This window comes from Hippocampus comes, unplaced genomic scaffold, assembly GCF_001891065.2.
Source record: "Hippocampus comes isolate QL1 unplaced genomic scaffold, H_comes_QL1_v1.1 scaffold156, whole genome shotgun sequence".
In the NCBI taxonomy this organism is placed as follows: Eukaryota; Metazoa; Chordata; class Actinopteri; order Syngnathiformes; family Syngnathidae; genus Hippocampus; species Hippocampus comes.
In genome coordinates this window covers 319,275-337,616 of record NW_017805744.1, presented here as the reverse complement: position 1 = coordinate 337,616, position 18,342 = coordinate 319,275, and the positions used below count along the sequence as shown (strand labels likewise).

Below are 18,342 nucleotides of genomic sequence, written 5' to 3'. Positions count from 1 at the left end.
TTAGTTTGTTGGTAAAGTTAATTTCCTCGATTGTCTATCAAGAGGGGATTCTCTTTTAGCGGAAAACCGGATTAAGGCCTTGAACTTGGGTACATTGAGGCTTTGTTTGCATTGTAATTAAGAGCTTTGAAACAGACGTGCTTGTTAGGTTCTCATAAATGTAACAAATACATGCTCGCATCCCAACATGAAAGCGTTTGGTTTTGGCCGTCACTGGGCCACCATCTGGACCAGTGTTTTCATCACATCAAAAATCCTGCACGTCAGATTATACACAATAAAGCTGTTGGTGGATCCTAAATGACGCCACAGTGCAGATTAATAAAAATGAGACAAGCTCGAACGTCCAAAACCATACAGAAATGTTGCCTGCATACATTCTGGGGATGTCGCTTGCTGTTGTTGCGCTTCGGGTCTTGTTTCCATTTGCAAAACAGATTTGCTTCATTTATTTTTAACTTCTTTTGACTTTGTCTGTCGGGAAAGGTCTCTGCACGGTTAACCACCACAAACAGACAAGTGCACAAATCTGGTTTTCTTACAGCCTCCAGCTTTCTTCTGCAGTCTGAGCTTGTGTCAGCATGACTCACAATTTGCAATTCTATTTGTGTTCATATTTGGGAATTATTTAGTCCCTCTCCCACCCCCTATTCTTGTAGATTGTTTATTTGGTACAAAGGAGTAATAGGACCACACAACAAAATTATGAAAAGAAAGTGAAAAGATGATGAAATTAAATATTTCAAGAACATAATAATATTTTTAAGTAGTAATATTTTTTTTCATGAAAAATGGAACTTGATTCTCATGTTATTTCGAACAAAGACACAGCTCTATTTTGCCCAATTAATAAAATTACCATCAACCTTTTCAGCCAAGCAAAAAGGTTCCTGTTTCTTTGCAGTCTTCTTTGGTCATTTTCATGCAAGTTATTAGTCATTGTGCTTTGATCTACATACTATTTATTTTCGCATTTGCTTGGTAAATAAGCATTTGTTTGCAGATAATCCTGTTGTAATGAACAGTCGCTCTCCCACCTTCCAAAGGCAGCTATTTAACATCTTAACACACAAATACTTCAGTATAAAGAGTATTTGCATTTCCATTTTGTGCTGTGTGTTCAAATACATTTAAAATGGTGTTTAACTTTGTACCGGGTTCTGTCCAAAATTTGGCAATTTTGGACTGTTGGTAGGTCACCACATCTTCAAATCCCGGTATGAAGGTTTTAAATTAAAGAGTGTGCTTTAAGAAGGTAAAATGTGTCTGAAGCTTGTGGGAGGAATATAACTATATGGAAAAAATATTTGATGTGGTCCATCTGTATCACGGATTTTCATCTGCTGGACTGGTATAAACCTACTGCACATTCTAAGATGTGAATGGTTGTTTATCTCTATGAGCCCTGTGATCAATTGTCGACCAGTACTGGCCTTTGACCAAAAGTCAGAATGAAAATAAGCGGTTTTGATGGATAGTTTTTTTTTTTTTACTTTTGAAGCATAGTTTTACCAGGATCTTTGTCTGCATCTGTTGCATCCAATTAACACGTAGCTTCCATCTTTTAACTTTTCAAATATTAGCTGACAAATGTAGATCTCTGCTTTTTCCCAATTAAAACTTAATGCTCGTAATTAATCATGTTTAATTGCATCAGTCTTATACAACCGTTTCCACACCGCTGGGCATCTCATGAGTGGCGTTAATCAGTGATGACAGGGTTCAGAGCTATAGACAGAAATTGAGCTTGTTTTAAAGAGAAAAGGTGATCTATTTATCCAAACACTGAATATGATGATAAGTGATTATATCAGCGGTTGTTCGTTATTAGTCACAACACTTGCGGCTTTGGCAAAACTGTATTCGAAACATTCTAATGACATCATTTGGCAGGTGAATTCTCCGGTGTTTTTATACAGGTGGGCCATAATAGATATTGATGCATTATGTACACGAGTGATAAGTGAGGAGGAAAAGTGAGGGGAAATTAAAAGAGTGACGTGCAGGAGGGGGAGGGCAAATCCCAGGACTCGCCAGCTCCCGAGCATCTGTGTCCTGTTTTGTCACTAATCTCCTTGTGGTTGCATAAGACCACACACACACACACACACACACACACACACACACTTCATAATATATTCAGCGTTGATGATGTAACTCAGCATTGTAAACATTCTCTACCAAGGCATGTACATAGCATATACTGTACGTAGTGTAGGTCGACAGCGTCAGACTAATTACCGTAAACTAAAGTGGGGCAACATGTCATGTGACCAGCTGCACTCCAGTTAACTGGTTTGTGTGCTTCTGTACAAGTTTGTAGCTTCATGCAGTGTTTCATTTTTAGCACTGAAATCCAACCATGCTCATGTATTAATTAATCCATGAAATAATATTTTTGTGGTCATCTTATTTAGCTCAATAAAAAGGTGTGACTATTAGAAACACCTCTCAGTGTGATGCAATGCAGTTATGTACCACGGCAAAGTAAAGCCACAGGATTACACGTAATTTTATTTTTGTGACAGTACACACTACTAAACAGTATTTATGACGTCTGCTGGTGCATTTCCCTTAAGTTCAGCTATAACTTACCGCTGTTATAACAGCCATTCCTTTTCTTTTAGTAGCCTAGAAGCAGTAATGTCTATCTTAACCATCCAAATGAAAAGAAGATCGCAGACCTCGAGCTCAGTGATTCCCAACCTTTACTGAGGACAAGGCACATTTTTTAAATTTGAAAAATTGCACGCCACACCACCACACAAAATTGTCCCAAAAAGAGGATACATGTCAATTTCATACTTTTTCCATCTAATAGAAGATCACTTATTTGTTCTTTCTGTTGCATCAGCATATAAATTGCTGGGATAGATAGATGGATAATGATAAATTATTTGTTATTAACCCTTTCAGGGACTGCGGTTACTACAGTGGACAGCTTATCATGTTACGGGGTGCATGAAAGGGTTAATAAATAATTGTCTCACCAATTAAGTAAAATGTGATAATTTCCCGCGGCACACTGTTAGAGCTCTCTCGGCATCGTAATGTGATGCACACTGGTTGGGAATCACTGCTCTAGCTTGACCACTACCATGCAGCAAGGAATATTAGAAACTCCCTCATTAGGCAAGAACAATGGACAAAAGCATTTTACTCGACCGCAGGACCTTCATGATCAGTTGAGCATCTCAGTGGTCAAAGTCCTCCTACTGTCCTGTCTCGTTCCCTGACCGCTTTCTGACCAATCTGTCGTGCTTTTTCTGCCACACAGAAATGTGTATCAGGTTCACCTATGCATTCATACATCTCTTTTTACATTCCGACCATCGCGTGTTTGTGTTCACCCAGTGCATTGCTGGCTTGTTTTTGTCTTGTTCTCTTATATTCTTTTTGCCCTTGTGAAGATCCTCCCCAGTATGGGCTGAGCTTGTGAAAAAGTTTTTCAACTAATGAATTTGTGCTTTATCTCTTCTCAAGTTTGTTGTTTCCTATACTGGTAGTTTTCAGAATGGCGTGAACCATTTTCTATCGTGCATTCTTTTTGGGGGCAATATTTGTGAAGTGGAATGGGAATGATGCATAGGTTTTATCAATTTTAAAATGTGGTGTGTATCTGTATTCAGCCCCACCCTGCATGAATAGTTTGGAGAGCCACCTTTCTTTGCAATTACAGATGCAATGGGCATTTCTTGACAAGTTTTGTGCATAGACAGTGAAAATGTAGCCTCTTCTTTTTTGCTCAACAGCAGCCTGATTGAATGGAGAGCATCTATGAACCGCAATTTTCAAGTTTTGCAACAGATGACATTCTATCACAGGAATTTTCTTTTATCTAATTACATGTTGTGTCAATATTTTTTCAAGGCAATGCAATCAAATAAAATGTAAAGAATTAAACAGTTGGTGACTTGCATCATGCCAAACTGCTACTTGGTGTGAAGCTCACCTACTAGTGCTCATTACTCAAATTTTTGCTCACAACTCAGTACAAAAATAAATAAATATACTGTTTCACACTGCATGAAAAAAATCAGATACGTGTCATAAAAAAATCTGAATTGAGCTGCAGTGTGACCAGAGTGGTAAGTTCTCTAAATTTTTCCTGTAATTCGAAATATCTGACACTGCCGTTTGGATATTACTGTGGAGAGGATTACAGCAACAAAAAAAAAAGAGGTCTCGATTTGTCTCATTTTTTTGCGGATCAGCCTTTTTGTTGTGGTTGTTAGATCTGTAGCAGTAATTTGAGAAGCAGCTGTGCCCAAGTGATAAGTAACCACAACTCTCTCTCTCTCTCTCATTATCTCTCTCTCTCTCTCTCTCTGTCCCCTGCACCTAAAAATGATCTGAATAGTCCCGTGTGGTGGCCTGCATGACAGCCATCCTCAGCCAGATGGATGACCGTCATTACGCTGCGTACATTGAAACCTTTGCTCAGACCTCAGATCTAGTGGTAAGTCTCCACGCATGCGTAGCGTAATACTTGATTACATTTTCAAAAAGAAAGTCTTTCGTCTTCATTGCAGGACTTTCTCATGGAGTCCTTCTTACTTTTTAAAGACCTGATTGGGAAGCATGTGTACCCCTCCGGCTGGATGGCCATGATCATGGTGCAAAACAGGTACGCTACTGTGAGCAGGCTCATATTGTGAATCTTTCCAAAGGATTCAAATGGCAAGGAGTAGTTACAAAGCTACGGGCTACAGCAGGTCTTAAAGCCACTTCTTTATGGAGTGATCAATCCTTGTGACAGAAAAGCTAGTGTTGATTCATTATGCTGCATACGTGGCTATATTTGTTCTGATTTAGAGTGTTCCTGAGAGCCATCAATACTTATGCTGACACCATGAATAAAAAGTTCCTCAACAATGATGATTTTGAAGTACAGGTGAGCATAGCTGTGCAACCATAAGTCTGGATTTTGTCTACACTGCTTTTTACATCAATGCACGTTCTTATCTGCTCTTTTTTTTCTCCCCTGTCTAGTTATGGAATAACTACTTCCACTTGGCGGTTGCATTCATTACTCAAGAGTCTCTGCAGCTGCAACATTTCTCACCAACAAAGAGAAACAAGATCCTCGCCAAGTGAGCGAAAGGCCACATCACTCACACACCTTCTCCCATTGTTCTGATGAAACACATCTATTTCAGGATCTGCAGCACTGTTTATATTCCCACACCCGATTAGGACTGTGTGGGCATAGATAATTCAATTAGGTTCATGTTAAGGCAGATTACTGCAGCATTACTTTTCCCAGTGGGATGTTAATTTTTTTTTTAGCGATGGAAAATGAGTTTTAAGATTGGAACGGTTGACTGGCTCTCTATTTCAGATATGGAGATATGAGACGACTCATTGGCTTTGCAATTCGCGACATTTGGTTCAAACTGGGTAAGCAAGTCCTTCACGTCATTCAGTTACAGAATATATTATACAACATGACATCATATGAAATAATAAAATACAGGATCGTATGTTACCATTACAAATATATCAAGTAGAAAACATTTTATTTAATTTTGTATTCGTGTTACGAGAAGTCTGGAAAGACTTTTTAAAGTGTTTATATAAAACGAGTAGCCCATTTATGTTAGGTAGAATCCAGAAAAGACTCATTATTTTTAATAATGAATAAATAAATAAATGCCATTTTGGTAAGTCTTTAATGTTAATGTATGAGGGGAAAAAATGTTATTCTGTGAAAAATGCACTTTCAATTCAATTGCAAAAGCTGGTGGTATTTTGATGTTGGGTTGTCGGTATCTGCTGAATGTAACTATGAAAGTAACGTGTCAATCTAATTTTGCTACTTTTAAAATCAAGTAATCAGCAAAGTAACCAAGTTATTTTTTTAAAAGAAGCAATCTATAAAGGAGCGAAGTTACTTTTTCAAGGTAAGTGAAGCAACACTGGTTTGGAGTTTTAATCAGAGCGTGTTTACCCTTTCATGCAACCTTGCAACCTGATAACATGATAAACCGTCCACTGTCATAACCGCTGTCCCTGAAAGGGTTAAATCGGTCGACTGCAGTTGTAGTTTGTCCATCTATCCAGCCGGGCTGAGAAGTGATTGGACTTGCGCTCCTTTTCACTTCCCGCAGGCAGCCATAAGATCTGTTTCATACCTGGCATGGTGGGTCCTATCCTGGAGATGACTTTGATCCCAGAAGAGGAGTTGAGGAGGGCCACCATACCTATTTTCTTTGACATGATCACTTGTGAACATGGACACACTGGGAATTTCAACAAGGTTCATGCACACTCTCCATTCCAATGTGTCTTTAATCACCACACATAAAAATGCCTTTGGGTTCATAGACACACACATGCACTGCACCGTTCCATTGATTTTCTTTGACACCGCACATAAAATTAAAACAGACGCCTTCATTCTACTTGCATAATTAATTCCCCGATCTATTCTATCTCCAGCTCCTGTCTTTTTTCTTTTTTTAACATCCTTTTGTCGTGCTTCACCCATTTAATTGTCGTCTTCTGCAGTTTGAGAACGAGATTATTCTCAAATTGGACCACGAAGTGGAGGGTGGAGGCGGAGATGAGCGATACATGCAACTACTGGAAACCATGTAAGACTCACTACAGCCACATGAGGAAAAAAAATGGACAAAAGTATTGTGTACCTCCTGTTAATTCATAAAATAATGACTCAGGGGTTGACTTCTTACTCTTACCAAGAAATTTTGTACAATTGTATGCTTCCAACATTGTGGGGAAAGTTTGCAGATTCCCTCAAAAATCTGGAGATAATTGATGGTATTTGTTTTCATATTTCTTTCTTTCATTGTAGTTGTGTTTTATTTACATTTTATGCATTGTCCCTGATTGCCCCAAAAAAGGGTCCATTTCCTGTTGGCGCAATGTAAATGTTCCAATACTTTTGTCCACATGTTCTTTATGTTACAAAATGCATCATTGTACCATTTATCACCTTTTCACCCGAGAAAATCCAAATAGTCACCTTGACAAGTCACCTTGACATCCAGTAATTAACATGTGGCTCAATGGTCGTCTCAAAGAGCTCGGAGTGTTTTGGGTTTAAAAGAATACTTCACATATGTATGCCATTTTTTAATAAAAAGTTAAAACATTTTGATCATTAGTTAGATAACTTCATTATTTTTCATGTACATTTAATCACTTCAAAAACAAAAATAACATAGCTGGCCGCCATATTCGTTAAACACATCACTCGATAACTGTCACACATATGTAAACGTTAGACTCGGCTTCACAATGATATACTGTACACACATAGCTACGCCGCATCTATAGCGTTAATCCTGAAAGAATTAAGCCATATCGTTTCCAGCCAATATGAAATAAATCTACCGAATGAGATTCCACATTTGATGTGAAAGATACAGCTCTGGATGGTCTTTTCATGGCACAAAACCACTTTGGAGAACGAGCAGACCAGAAAGTATAGCAGACATGGTGCTTATGTGCCAGCTACACACGCAAGGGCAATCCTTGATTTAATACAGTACTCGTTCCTTTATGATGAACAGAGTTCTGTTTGCTTCGGTGTCTCAATGGCTTAATTTACAAGCGCAGTCTTCGCTCACATTACAGATATAACGTCCACTATGCTGCCCACCAGGGATCACGAAGGCTGAAAGCAGATCCTCACTCCGGCAATTCAGCCCATCTCCCACTGCTTGCTTGTTAAATATTCTTGGCACGACGTTTGTTTTTTATGTCACCTGCGTGGCATGTCTCTTCTCGAACTAGAAATTACTCCATGTCCCAGAAATGTTCACTGCACATGCGCACGCCTGCCTCCTGTGCATCTGTGCACACGGGGGCGCCGTAATTAAAGTTTTTGTAAAAATTGTGAAATTACACACCAGTGTGCTTCTTTGCTGATTCAGGCCGACCCCATTGCTATGCATTTACGGCATTGTTTTTCCTTTGTGTCTTGCCAGACTGTTGGACTGTGCTGCACAAAATCCCACTTTGAGACCTCAAGTGCAGCATTTCGTTGCCTTGGTGAAGGGACTCCTCATCCGTCTGCTTGACTACCGCACCGTGATGAGGGATGACAGCCGCAACAATCGCATGAGCTGCACTGTCAACCTCCTTGTAAGTCCTTTTCTGCTTGCTGGCGGGGTTTTTGCAGCCTTCAGGTCCTGAGGTCCTCAACAACTTGACAGGTTGTGTGTCCATGTTCAGGATGTCCCAAAATTTATGTCAAACCCACTTCAAAAAAGAGCAAAACTTTCAAAAATGTTGCCTGTGAGTATTATAGTAGTTATAATATGTCTATATGTGTTGCTCCACTGTTTCTGTTCAACTATCTGTTGCTTGAAGGGTTAAAATGCTGTAAGATTGATGCTCTTTGTTAGCCCATCTATGGCATTTTCCTATGTGCATTAGCATTAAGCTAAACTGACAAGCAGCACTGTGGTTGGCTGGCAACCAGTTGAGGGTGACCCCGCCTACTGCCCGAAGACAGCTGGGATCGGCTCCAGCACGTCCCTCGACCCTTGTGGGGATCAGCGAATCAGAAAATGGATGGATGGATTTGTCCCATTACTTTTGGTCTCTTAAAAAGTAGGAGTCATGTATGATATAAATACCCTCAAATTAAACCTCAAAGTCTGCAGTTTTAACACATCTTGTTTGTTTCAATTTAAATCCATTGTGCACATGGTATCATGCAATGTTTTAAAGAGGATGTCAACCCCAAGATCTTCTTTACAATCATAATTTCCATGCAGCAAAATTTGGCCATCCCTATTTTTTAGTTCATATACTATCATTACTATGAATGTTGCTGTTTGGTTACCGTAGTCATAACGTTGCGCCCTCTACTCACGTTGTGCATTTCTTTCCTTTTCATAATTTTTTCCTCCATTTTAACACTCAGAGAGATCCTTTACTGTACAGTATCCTACATTTTTTGCCAGCAAACCGGATGCTGTTTGCAAGAGGTAGCTTTATGTACTGTTGCGATCTGTTATTCCCTTTGTTCATTTACTCATCCCTTTTACTGAATTTTAAATCAGCCCCCCTTGGGCTGATTTAATTTCCAAAGCAGCATTCCATTGGTGCATGCTGATGCAGTTGCAAACTAACATGACCACAACGTCACACGCATAGGTAAAAAGTATATTCATGTTAGGCTAGTGGGCTTGTTATCTCCCCGATTACTCACCTGCAGACGTCACAATAGTTGCTGTTAGATGTTGTGAACTACTGATACTTTGGTGCGTCATCACTTAATGAGAGAGTGACTCACTTGCCTATAAAGCACTATAGAGCACATGACCTTCATGTCAATGGGCGTTCTCCAGCGGGATGCCAGCGCACTGATACTATTCCACATCGACGGTGTGTCTGACCTTTGCAAGGAAGAGAAAATAGTGGAGAACTCACAGAAGAGTAGCTTTTTACCCCTCAGTGGCTGTGTGTTTACACTCACGTGTTATTGGATACACTTGCAGAATCTAATGTGATCCAAAACAAGAGGTGCCTTTAAAGTCGATGTTATTAAAACGTAACAGTTTTACCACCCTGAACTTTTATAAAACAAGTCTGAATTTTGTCTAACTGACGCTGGGTCAAATACAGGTTTAAAGATGACAAATAGACATACTTTCACCTAAATCTTGGAATAAGCATTGCTTCAGGTTGTAGAATGTATTTTATATTGACAAGGCCAAGCCATGTTAACTTTTTGTGATCATGATTACGAGAGCCCGTAGTTTGTACAGCTTCAACCTCAGCTGTAATTTGCAGCTGACCACATTGACAAGCCGCTGCACAAACTGTTTGTGCTCCGACAACACAAAGATCAAACTATTTAGCCACAAGATGTATTTTTATCAGAGTCAAGGTGATGCGATACAATGTGTCAATCATCCTGGCGAGAGCATCATACTCTGAAGTGCACACAAACGGAGGACTAATCTCCTAAGTCTTTAAATGCGGGTCAATTTAACCGCTAGAACAGCTGAAACGTGTGTTGCAGCAGGACAATGATCCTCAAAACCTCCTTCTAAGCATTTTTTTCATGGAAAAGCTGCTTAATATTTAGCTTCTGCAATACCCTTCTAAACAAAGAACAATCAAAAGAGTCACATTCAACAAAGAGAATTTTAATGTAAAATGCAGCCAGTGTGGGAATAATTTGGGATTTATTGTAAGTCTACATATACAGAACATGCAATATTTGAAAACAAAAATGAATGGAGGATGAAGGATAGTGGTTGTTGCTGTGCAGATGATCTTGTAATATGTTTGTATTTATGGTTGGAGTTGGCAGTGGTGTAAAATCTACAGCACATCACACTTAGAGGGTTTTCTACTATTTTAGTATGACCACCTTTCCATTTCTACATCACTACAAACAGCCGCCATATGACATAGTACTATGACATTCATCTTGTCTACTTATTGGTTAATTTGATTTAGAGGTTCTTTTTTCCAGACAATGGTCTTTTTTGGTGAAGAGAAAAAGTCTTACCTAGCTGAAGGTTTTGACTGTGACTAGAGCCCTAGTCGGAGCTGTCACTGCTTCCTTGTGACGTGTCTTAAAAACAGCTGACCGTGGAGCGCTGCCTTGACCTTCCTTGAAAACCTTCAAAACAAGGCTCCCCGACCTGACCAGCTGTTTTTAAGAGATGTCACAAGGACACAGTGACAGCTCCAATGAAGGCTGAAGTGACAACCGAAACTGTAATTTTACCGGTACTAAGAGTTTTTCTCTTTACCAAAAAAGACCGTTGTCTGGGGAAAAAAAGAAACTTTAAACCTAATCATCATATGACATATTTGTAAATTCAGTCAAAAAGAGTGTATAATGAAGTGGCTGGTGACTCCACATTGTGAATTATTATGTCTGATGGTTCCTATTGCTAAAGGGTTGCATCACTAGTCTCCTGCTTTCTGTTGAAGTCTTGAACATGACTAACCTGAGATCTTTTGTGACACATCAAATGGTCATGCAAAACACACCATAAAGACCAACATATTAGAACACATGCAAACAAACGCAGTACTGTACCTCCTAAATGCTCCTCATCATAATGTATACATTGATGTGCTGCACATTATCACTGACGATGATTGTTTTGCATTTGCAGAACTTTTACAAGGACATCAATCGCGAAGAAATGTATATCAGGTATTTCCATGCTGCTTCTGACATATTGTGCATTTGACTTCTGTGTGGATATGTGCCTGTGTGTGTGTGTGTGTGTGTGTGTGTGTGTGTGTGTGTGTGTGTGTGTGTGTGTGTGTGTGTGTGTGTGTGTGTGAGGCTCCATAATCTCACAAGGGATTATACGTGTCCCGCTGAATTAATGTCACAATCCACTGGATCAGCACTTGGTCTGACTGAGGAAAAGCAGTATGAGAACCAAGGGCCTGATGGGTGGGAAGTGGAAGACCGGCTCATAGCACAAGAGGAGATTATGCATTTTGTCAGGTCCCATTGTGCATATCTGATCACAGTTTATGTTGCAGATCCAATCAGTTTATATTTGTGAATGTGACACCCACTCTCAAGTGGATTATCTGCATCATTGTGTACCATCTGCTTGGCCTGCTTTCTATCAAATGGAAAAAAATGGTATTTTCATGATTATTTTTTTAATCACAGCCCACAACAGTATGTATACAGTAACTGCAACATAATAGGGCAAGAACACAACCTTCTTAAAAAAAAGAAATACTAAGAATGTTCAGGTACTATTTTTTTTTCTTCACAAAAATCATTCATTCATTCATTCATTTTCCGAACCGCTTTATCCTCCCACAAAATCCAATTACATTATTATTTCTATAATAAAGCTCAGAAAAAAAACTACCCAGTAATATATTTGTGAAGGCAGATTTATTTCTTTATTTATTGTTTAAAGCTCTTGTATCTCTTGTTTTGCACTGTTTGTGCAAGTGTAGTTAGTTAAAGAACTGTGCGCTGCAATTGTTTGGTAACCATAAATTGGTGAGAATTACAGATGTGTGATGAATACATCAGGTTGTCCAACAGTGTCATCTAGTGGAATGATACACGACTCACATATTTGTGCTTGACCTCACCCTGTGTGTGTGTGTGTGTGTGTGTGTGTGTGTGTGTGTGTGTGTGTGTTCGTTCACGTCAGGTATCTTTACAAGTTGCGGGACCTTCACCTGGAGGGCGAAAACTACACAGAGGCAGCATACACACTGCTGCTGCACTCGCGCCTGCTCAAGGTATGGGACACGTGAGCACATAAAGTGGAATTGAGTCAGTTGCATTCATAGCCGGTCTTGCTCCCTAATCACATGCCTGCCTGCATTGAGTGAGACTGTTATACAGGCACAGAAAAACGCTTGTTACATAGCTGACCTGGCCTCGACATGATAAGACACAGAGGCCACAGGTTTATGGCACAACATTGGACATAAAGGCTGCATCGCTACGATGATGTTTGCAGTGCATGCACACAAACACACCCAGGCGTATTACATCTTGTGCCTTATTTTGGGAACTTGGAGGCTGAGTGTGAGCGTGGATGGTTGTTCGCCTATGTGTGCCCTGCGATGAGCTGGCAACCAGTTCAGGGTGTACCCCGCCTACTGCCTGAAGACAGCCGGCATAGGCTCCAGCCTGGATGGATGGATGGATGGATGGATGGATGGATGGATGGATGGATGGATGGATGGATGGGGGTATATGAACAATGAAAAATCCTTACCTCTGCGTTGTCTTTCCCCTTCCAGTGGTCAGATGACTTGTGTAGCCACTTTGAATTCCGTGGCTCCCAAACCCAACGGCAGCTCAAAGAAACACTCTCTGACACCATCATTGACTACTTTGACATGGGCAAGGTCTGCACTGTCTTGTAATACATCTGCAAGATGTCGTTTTTTTTTAAATTGACTATGTTTATATATGTCCTTCCATACCCTCAAATCAGTAGGTGGAAAAGTGATCTTTTCCCTCAGTTGAAATGTATTTTGTAAAAAGTTATTGCACTCGCAGCAATATAATGATGAGTCATTTTATAGCCACTTTTTCATGTGTTGGTGACACTTTCATTTTCTGTCTCCACTGAATCCTTTATGTTCTCTCAAACAGTGATTGAGTCCCTTCATTTGTCACAGAGATTTCCATAAAATGCATAACCCGGAGGCCAGCTGGTGGCTGTTTGTCAGCAGCTGGTGTAGTGAAGGACACTGCTGTCTTTTTTATTTCTTTTGCCGTGTGTGTGTGCGTGTGTGTGTGTGTGTGTGTGTGTGTGTGTGTGTGCGTGCGTGCGTGCGTGCGTGCGTGCGTGCGTGCGTGCGTGCGTGTCCGTGTGTATGCTTAGATGTGGGAAGAGGCCATCACTCTGTGCAAGGAACTAGCTGATCAGTACGAGAATGAGATCTTTGACTATGAGCTACTCGGCAAGAGACTGGTAACGTGTGTCAATTTGCAGTGTAACGTCTTGAAGAGAAATGATTTCAAATTAACTTCAAATTAAAAAAAAAAGTGTCAGCTACTGTCATTACAATACAGTATTAATATACATATACATTGACATACTGAGCCCTCCTTGACTCCTATTTTTCTTTTTTTTTTCTTTTTTTTTTTTTAAATTTAATGTCCCCTATCCTGTCTTTTAATTTCCCTTCAGGCAAGTACTCTTCCTGCATTACTTTGACTACACTTATTCGTAACACTTGAAAAAAACTTTCCTTGACTTACCTGACTCCTGCAATTGTCTCAGCTAATGTAGAATTGATTTGGTTGTAAAAATGATCTTGGAAGGTTTGCACTTTATTGCTCTTCTACCAATGCAACCACTGTGGATGGATGCAATGAGGAACGCATTCATCTTTCTCTCTTTGCAGGAGAAACAAGCAAAGTTCTATGAGAACATTATGAAGATCCTGAGGCCCAAACCAGACTACTTTGCTGTGGGCTACTATGGGCAAGGCTACCCTCCATTCCTCAGGGTGTGTATTCATGTTGTGTAGTAACACAGGTCAATTTCATTTGTACAATAATAAAACCGATGTCAAGTACTCCAGGTCAATGCACTAGTCAATATTCGACACAGAGTGTACTATAAAAGAAAATCAGTCATACTCAGAGGAGCTTTAGAAAGTCGAAAATGGTGCCTGAAATTCTTTAACCCATTTAATCCCACCTGTTACATTTGTGAAGGACAGCAATGAATTAACTTACAGGGCTCTAAAAAATTTTATTACTGATTACTTAAAAGGGCTCCCAATGATACCTGATTTTGACTTTTAAATGTCTGGGAAAAATTTGGGATTAAATGGGTTAATTTTTTACAGTTCCAATTTTGAATGGATTGGTTAATCTGCCGTGCCAAGGATAACGAAAAAAAATCTATTTCAGTTTTAATGGGGGCCGGGCAGAATGTAGGGACAGTGGTTACTACAGTGGACAGTTTATCATGTTATCAGGTTACAGGGTGCATAAAGGGATTAACACGGTCAAAAAAAACCTGAGCAAATTCAAGTTATAACAATTTTTACAGCAGTTTATTATCCAACAGAACAAGGTCTTCATTCACCGAGGAAAGGAGTATGAGCGCAGAGAGGACTTCCAAAACCAACTGATGAGCCAGTTCCCCAGTGCCGTGCGGCTCAATACCACCACCATGCCTGGGGACGACATCCGGAACTCTTGTCTCCAGTGTATCCTTGCAGCAGAATAAATGAATACACATAAATATTTGACACATTCATTATTAATGCAATGCGTGTGTCTTACTTCGTCGCTGTCAGGCAGAATCCTCGCGTCTCCAAAAATACAGGAAATCCATCCATCCATCCATCTTCTACCGCTTATCCGCGGTTGGGTTGCGGGGGGCAGCAGCTTTAGCAGGGAAGCCCAGACTTCCCTCTCCCCAGCCACTTCTAGCTCTTCTTCTTCATACTAGGAAATCAAAAAAACAAACCCCACAAAAAGCCATCTTGCTTTAGTAATCAAACATTCAAGTTGGTATTACACCTAACATTACGATCAACACCACAACACCCCTAAATCACGTTAAATTTCTACTTTATTACATACCCTCATTGATTATGACGGACATCGCGAAAGCCAGCTGCGTACATCAAAGTCTGCACTTTTCTCAACTCACAATCAGACAAAAATTCTTTTAATATTTTCAAAGTATTTTTAAAAAATGTCTAAGAGCCATGAACGATACAATACATAAAACAATGAGCTGGCTAAGCAAGGTAATAGTGGAAATTAATCTGTACCAAATTTACCGTTGTGACTGATGGGCGTCCTTTTGCACCAAAGCATGGCTATCCGTTTTTAACAAAACTGGCCTCGTCAAATGTATCTCAACTAACTGTTTTCACTCATTATTGTCCTAAAAAACACACAGATTTCTTTTAATTTTGAGGTGACATGACAGTGGTTCAATGACTATTTTCACATTTCGACTGATGCGACTTTGGTGGCATTGGACTTCAGTAATCCCACAGTGTTTCCCGTCTTGCTATATAGTGTTTCAATTCTCAGTTATTTGCAACAGATATTCAGTGTTTCACTGTCCGGCCTGTCCTCGAAATCCCTCCTCGCCTGAAGAATAAACCGGTCCCTGACCAGATCATCAAGTCAGTGCTGTCTGGAGATGGAAACTTGTGCACTGAGCTCACACTGCAAAAGAGTTTGGAATTTCAATGACACTGACCTTTGTTTGACTCCTAGCTTCTACAAGTCCAACTACGTGCAGCGTTTTCATTATTCCAGACCTGTGAGGAAAGGACCAGTGGACCCAAACAATGAGTTTGCTGTGAGTAGACTTTTATGGTCATAGAGGAGCGAATGTCATTATCATCAGTTTGAAATGGTGCCCCAAATAGAATTGCTTTTCTCTTAAAGTCTATGTGGATCGAGCGTACAACCTTCACCACTGTGTACAAGTTGCCGGGTATCCTGCGCTGGTTCGAGGCTACTGACATGAAACATGTAAGGATGAATAGATGCTCCATACCCCAAGATTTGACGAATGATTGTTTTTTTAGTGTCTTCTTCTTCCCCAAAAACCCACATAGTCACATTACGCCGTGTTATTGTTGTATTTTACATCTTCCATCCGTCCATGCCTGGATCACTCCATCTTCAGACGACCTTGTCCCCATTGGAGAATGCCATTGAAACCATGGACTCCACCAATGAGAAGATTCTGGCCATGATCAACCAGTACCAGGCAGACTGCAGCCTTCCCATCAACCCTCTCTCCATGCTGCTCAATGGGATCGTGGACCCGGCAGTCATGGGTGGCTTTGCTAAATATGAAAAGGTACTGCTGAGGAAAGCCATAATGGGGACACACATCCAGTGTACGAAGTCACCACTTATTAATGCCCCATCAGGGCCAGATTGTGGTGATGGCTTGACAAAGGCAGCTCTAGCTCAAGTAGCTTCACTGTCCAATAGGAACTGTGTGAGGGTGGCCGTAACTCTGCAAATTAGCCCCACTTTTATGACAGAGGGAAGTGCTGACCGGCTTGCTCACAGTCACATTTTCAGCAAAGGGCAGATAACAAAAATGGGAAGGCAGACACTGCAGAGACCCAACTACCGGTAATAAATCTGTATACAAGCAATTAAAAAGTTCATTTACATAATATGTCCCTTTTAATGAGTTAGTAGTTACTTATAATCAGGCAAAACATTTACTGATGATTTACAGTACATCGTTCTTTCTGTTGACTCAAAATGGCTTCTACTTCCTCCACAGTGGCTATAAAAAGTCTAAACACCCCTATTCAAATAACAAGTATTTATGATATAAATATGAAACCAAGATAAATTATTTCAAAACTTTTTTTCCCCCATTGTGAGCTAGCTAATACCTGTTCGACTCAATAAACAAAATGAAGTACTGTATTTTACGCAGGTGTAATAATAACTGAGATAATATGATTTCAGAAAGGTGCACACCCTCTCCTAGCTGGAAATGTGACTGTGTTCAGAATCAAGCAATGACTTTTAAACCTCTGCACCCACCTACATTTAAAGTGCCATTGAGGCTATGTTCAAACTGCAGCTCAATTCCGACTGTCCCCCACCCCATATGCTACACGTATCTGATGTTTTACAAGCTCATGCTGTTGTGACCAGGACCATTTTGGGTTTTTTTCAAATCTGACCTGGGCCTCTTTCATGTGTGGATATAAATCGGATATGTATGTGATGCATCCGCAGTCTGATCGCTCTCCCGTACACATACATCGTTAAATGCCCAATATGCGCTTCACATGGGCGAGGGAGAGTGCTTGGGAAGGCTACTTCTAACAATCGCCTGTGAATCTGCAAAATTGTTTTTGGTAACAGTCTTGTCCTTACATTGGACAATGATGAACATATATTGTATCACGTGTGGCAATGATGATGTCATCTTTACAATAGTAGACGGCTCTATGAAATGAGATCGAGGACTGGAGCATTGCCTTATTACCCCTAAATATTTCGACCTCCTCCCACCTTGTTACTCTGTCGATATGAGATGATCAAATAAGCCCCAAAACATTGGGCGGATTTTACTTCTGTAAACACTGTGCCATGTGGTGGTTCGTTTTCTTGTTTTCGTAATGTGAATGAGTACATAAAAAGATCGGATTTTTGAAAATGAATCCGAATTGGGCATCACGCCCTGCAGTGTGAACGTAAACCTGATTAACCCCCCAAAAAGCTCAGATATTAAGTAGCCTCTCTCAAAGATGTTTCCATTCAGTTGAATTTTTAGGTTATAGGTCACATGAATAGTTTTATCTTGGCTTTATCTCTAATGGCCTAATGTTTTTTACATCACAAATTGACATTAATACTTATTATTTTACTTATTATTTTGTAATCTCATGTCAACATCCAATCCTTCTCTAATTGTGTTTGACTTGTTTTGTTTTTGCTATCAGGCTTTCTTTACAGAAGAGTATACTCTGCACCATCCAGATGACAAAGAGAAACTCCTGCGTCTTAAAGACCTCATTGCATGGCAGGTACCTAACAAAATGACAAAAATCTTAAAGATTTAAAAAAAAAAAAATTACAAATATTGCCTCTTTGAATTAAATTTGTTTTCTCTTTATTACCCCCAATTAGATCAAGAAAGAAACCAATCTAGCCCAGATTTAAGATTCACTCTCTTTGCTACCCAACCCTCAAATGCATGCCTGTTTTAAATGAAAACTTTTAATATCCTACACTCTTGAATCTTTGTGTTTATAGATCCCATTACTGGGTGGAGGCATTGCTCTCCATGGGAAGAGAGTCACCGATGATCTGCGACCCTTCCACGAGCGCATGGAGGAATGTTTCAAACAGCTGAAAAAGAAAGTGGAGAA

At 40.0% G+C, this 18,342-nt stretch overlaps 1 protein-coding gene across 2 annotated transcripts in view; it reads left to right on the top strand.

The window, feature by feature from the left end:
* dock2 (dedicator of cytokinesis 2) overlaps nt 1-18,342 on the top strand; it is a 108,773-nt gene that overhangs the window by 86,117 nt on the left and 4,314 nt on the right. For both annotated transcript variants that reach the window (XM_019884132.1, XM_019884131.1), the window contains exons 27-46: nt 4,361-4,459; nt 4,533-4,627; nt 4,816-4,894; nt 4,993-5,093; nt 5,342-5,400; nt 6,111-6,259; nt 6,511-6,596; nt 7,956-8,112; nt 11,118-11,158; nt 12,138-12,228; nt 12,739-12,846; nt 13,329-13,418; nt 13,855-13,959; nt 14,529-14,670; nt 15,525-15,606; nt 15,701-15,785; nt 15,875-15,961; nt 16,119-16,295; nt 17,914-17,997; nt 18,227-18,342. The exon at nt 18,227-18,342 is cut by the window's right edge and continues 22 nt beyond it. In XM_019884132.1, coding sequence (XP_019739691.1) covers nt 4,361-4,459; nt 4,533-4,627; nt 4,816-4,894; nt 4,993-5,093; nt 5,342-5,400; nt 6,111-6,259; nt 6,511-6,596; nt 7,956-8,112; nt 11,118-11,158; nt 12,138-12,228; nt 12,739-12,846; nt 13,329-13,418; nt 13,855-13,959; nt 14,529-14,670; nt 15,525-15,606; nt 15,701-15,785; nt 15,875-15,961; nt 16,119-16,295; nt 17,914-17,997; nt 18,227-18,342 — 2,033 coding nt within the window. The remainder of the gene's footprint in view (nt 1-4,360; nt 4,460-4,532; nt 4,628-4,815; nt 4,895-4,992; nt 5,094-5,341; nt 5,401-6,110; nt 6,260-6,510; nt 6,597-7,955; nt 8,113-11,117; nt 11,159-12,137; nt 12,229-12,738; nt 12,847-13,328; nt 13,419-13,854; nt 13,960-14,528; nt 14,671-15,524; nt 15,607-15,700; nt 15,786-15,874; nt 15,962-16,118; nt 16,296-17,913; nt 17,998-18,226) is intronic.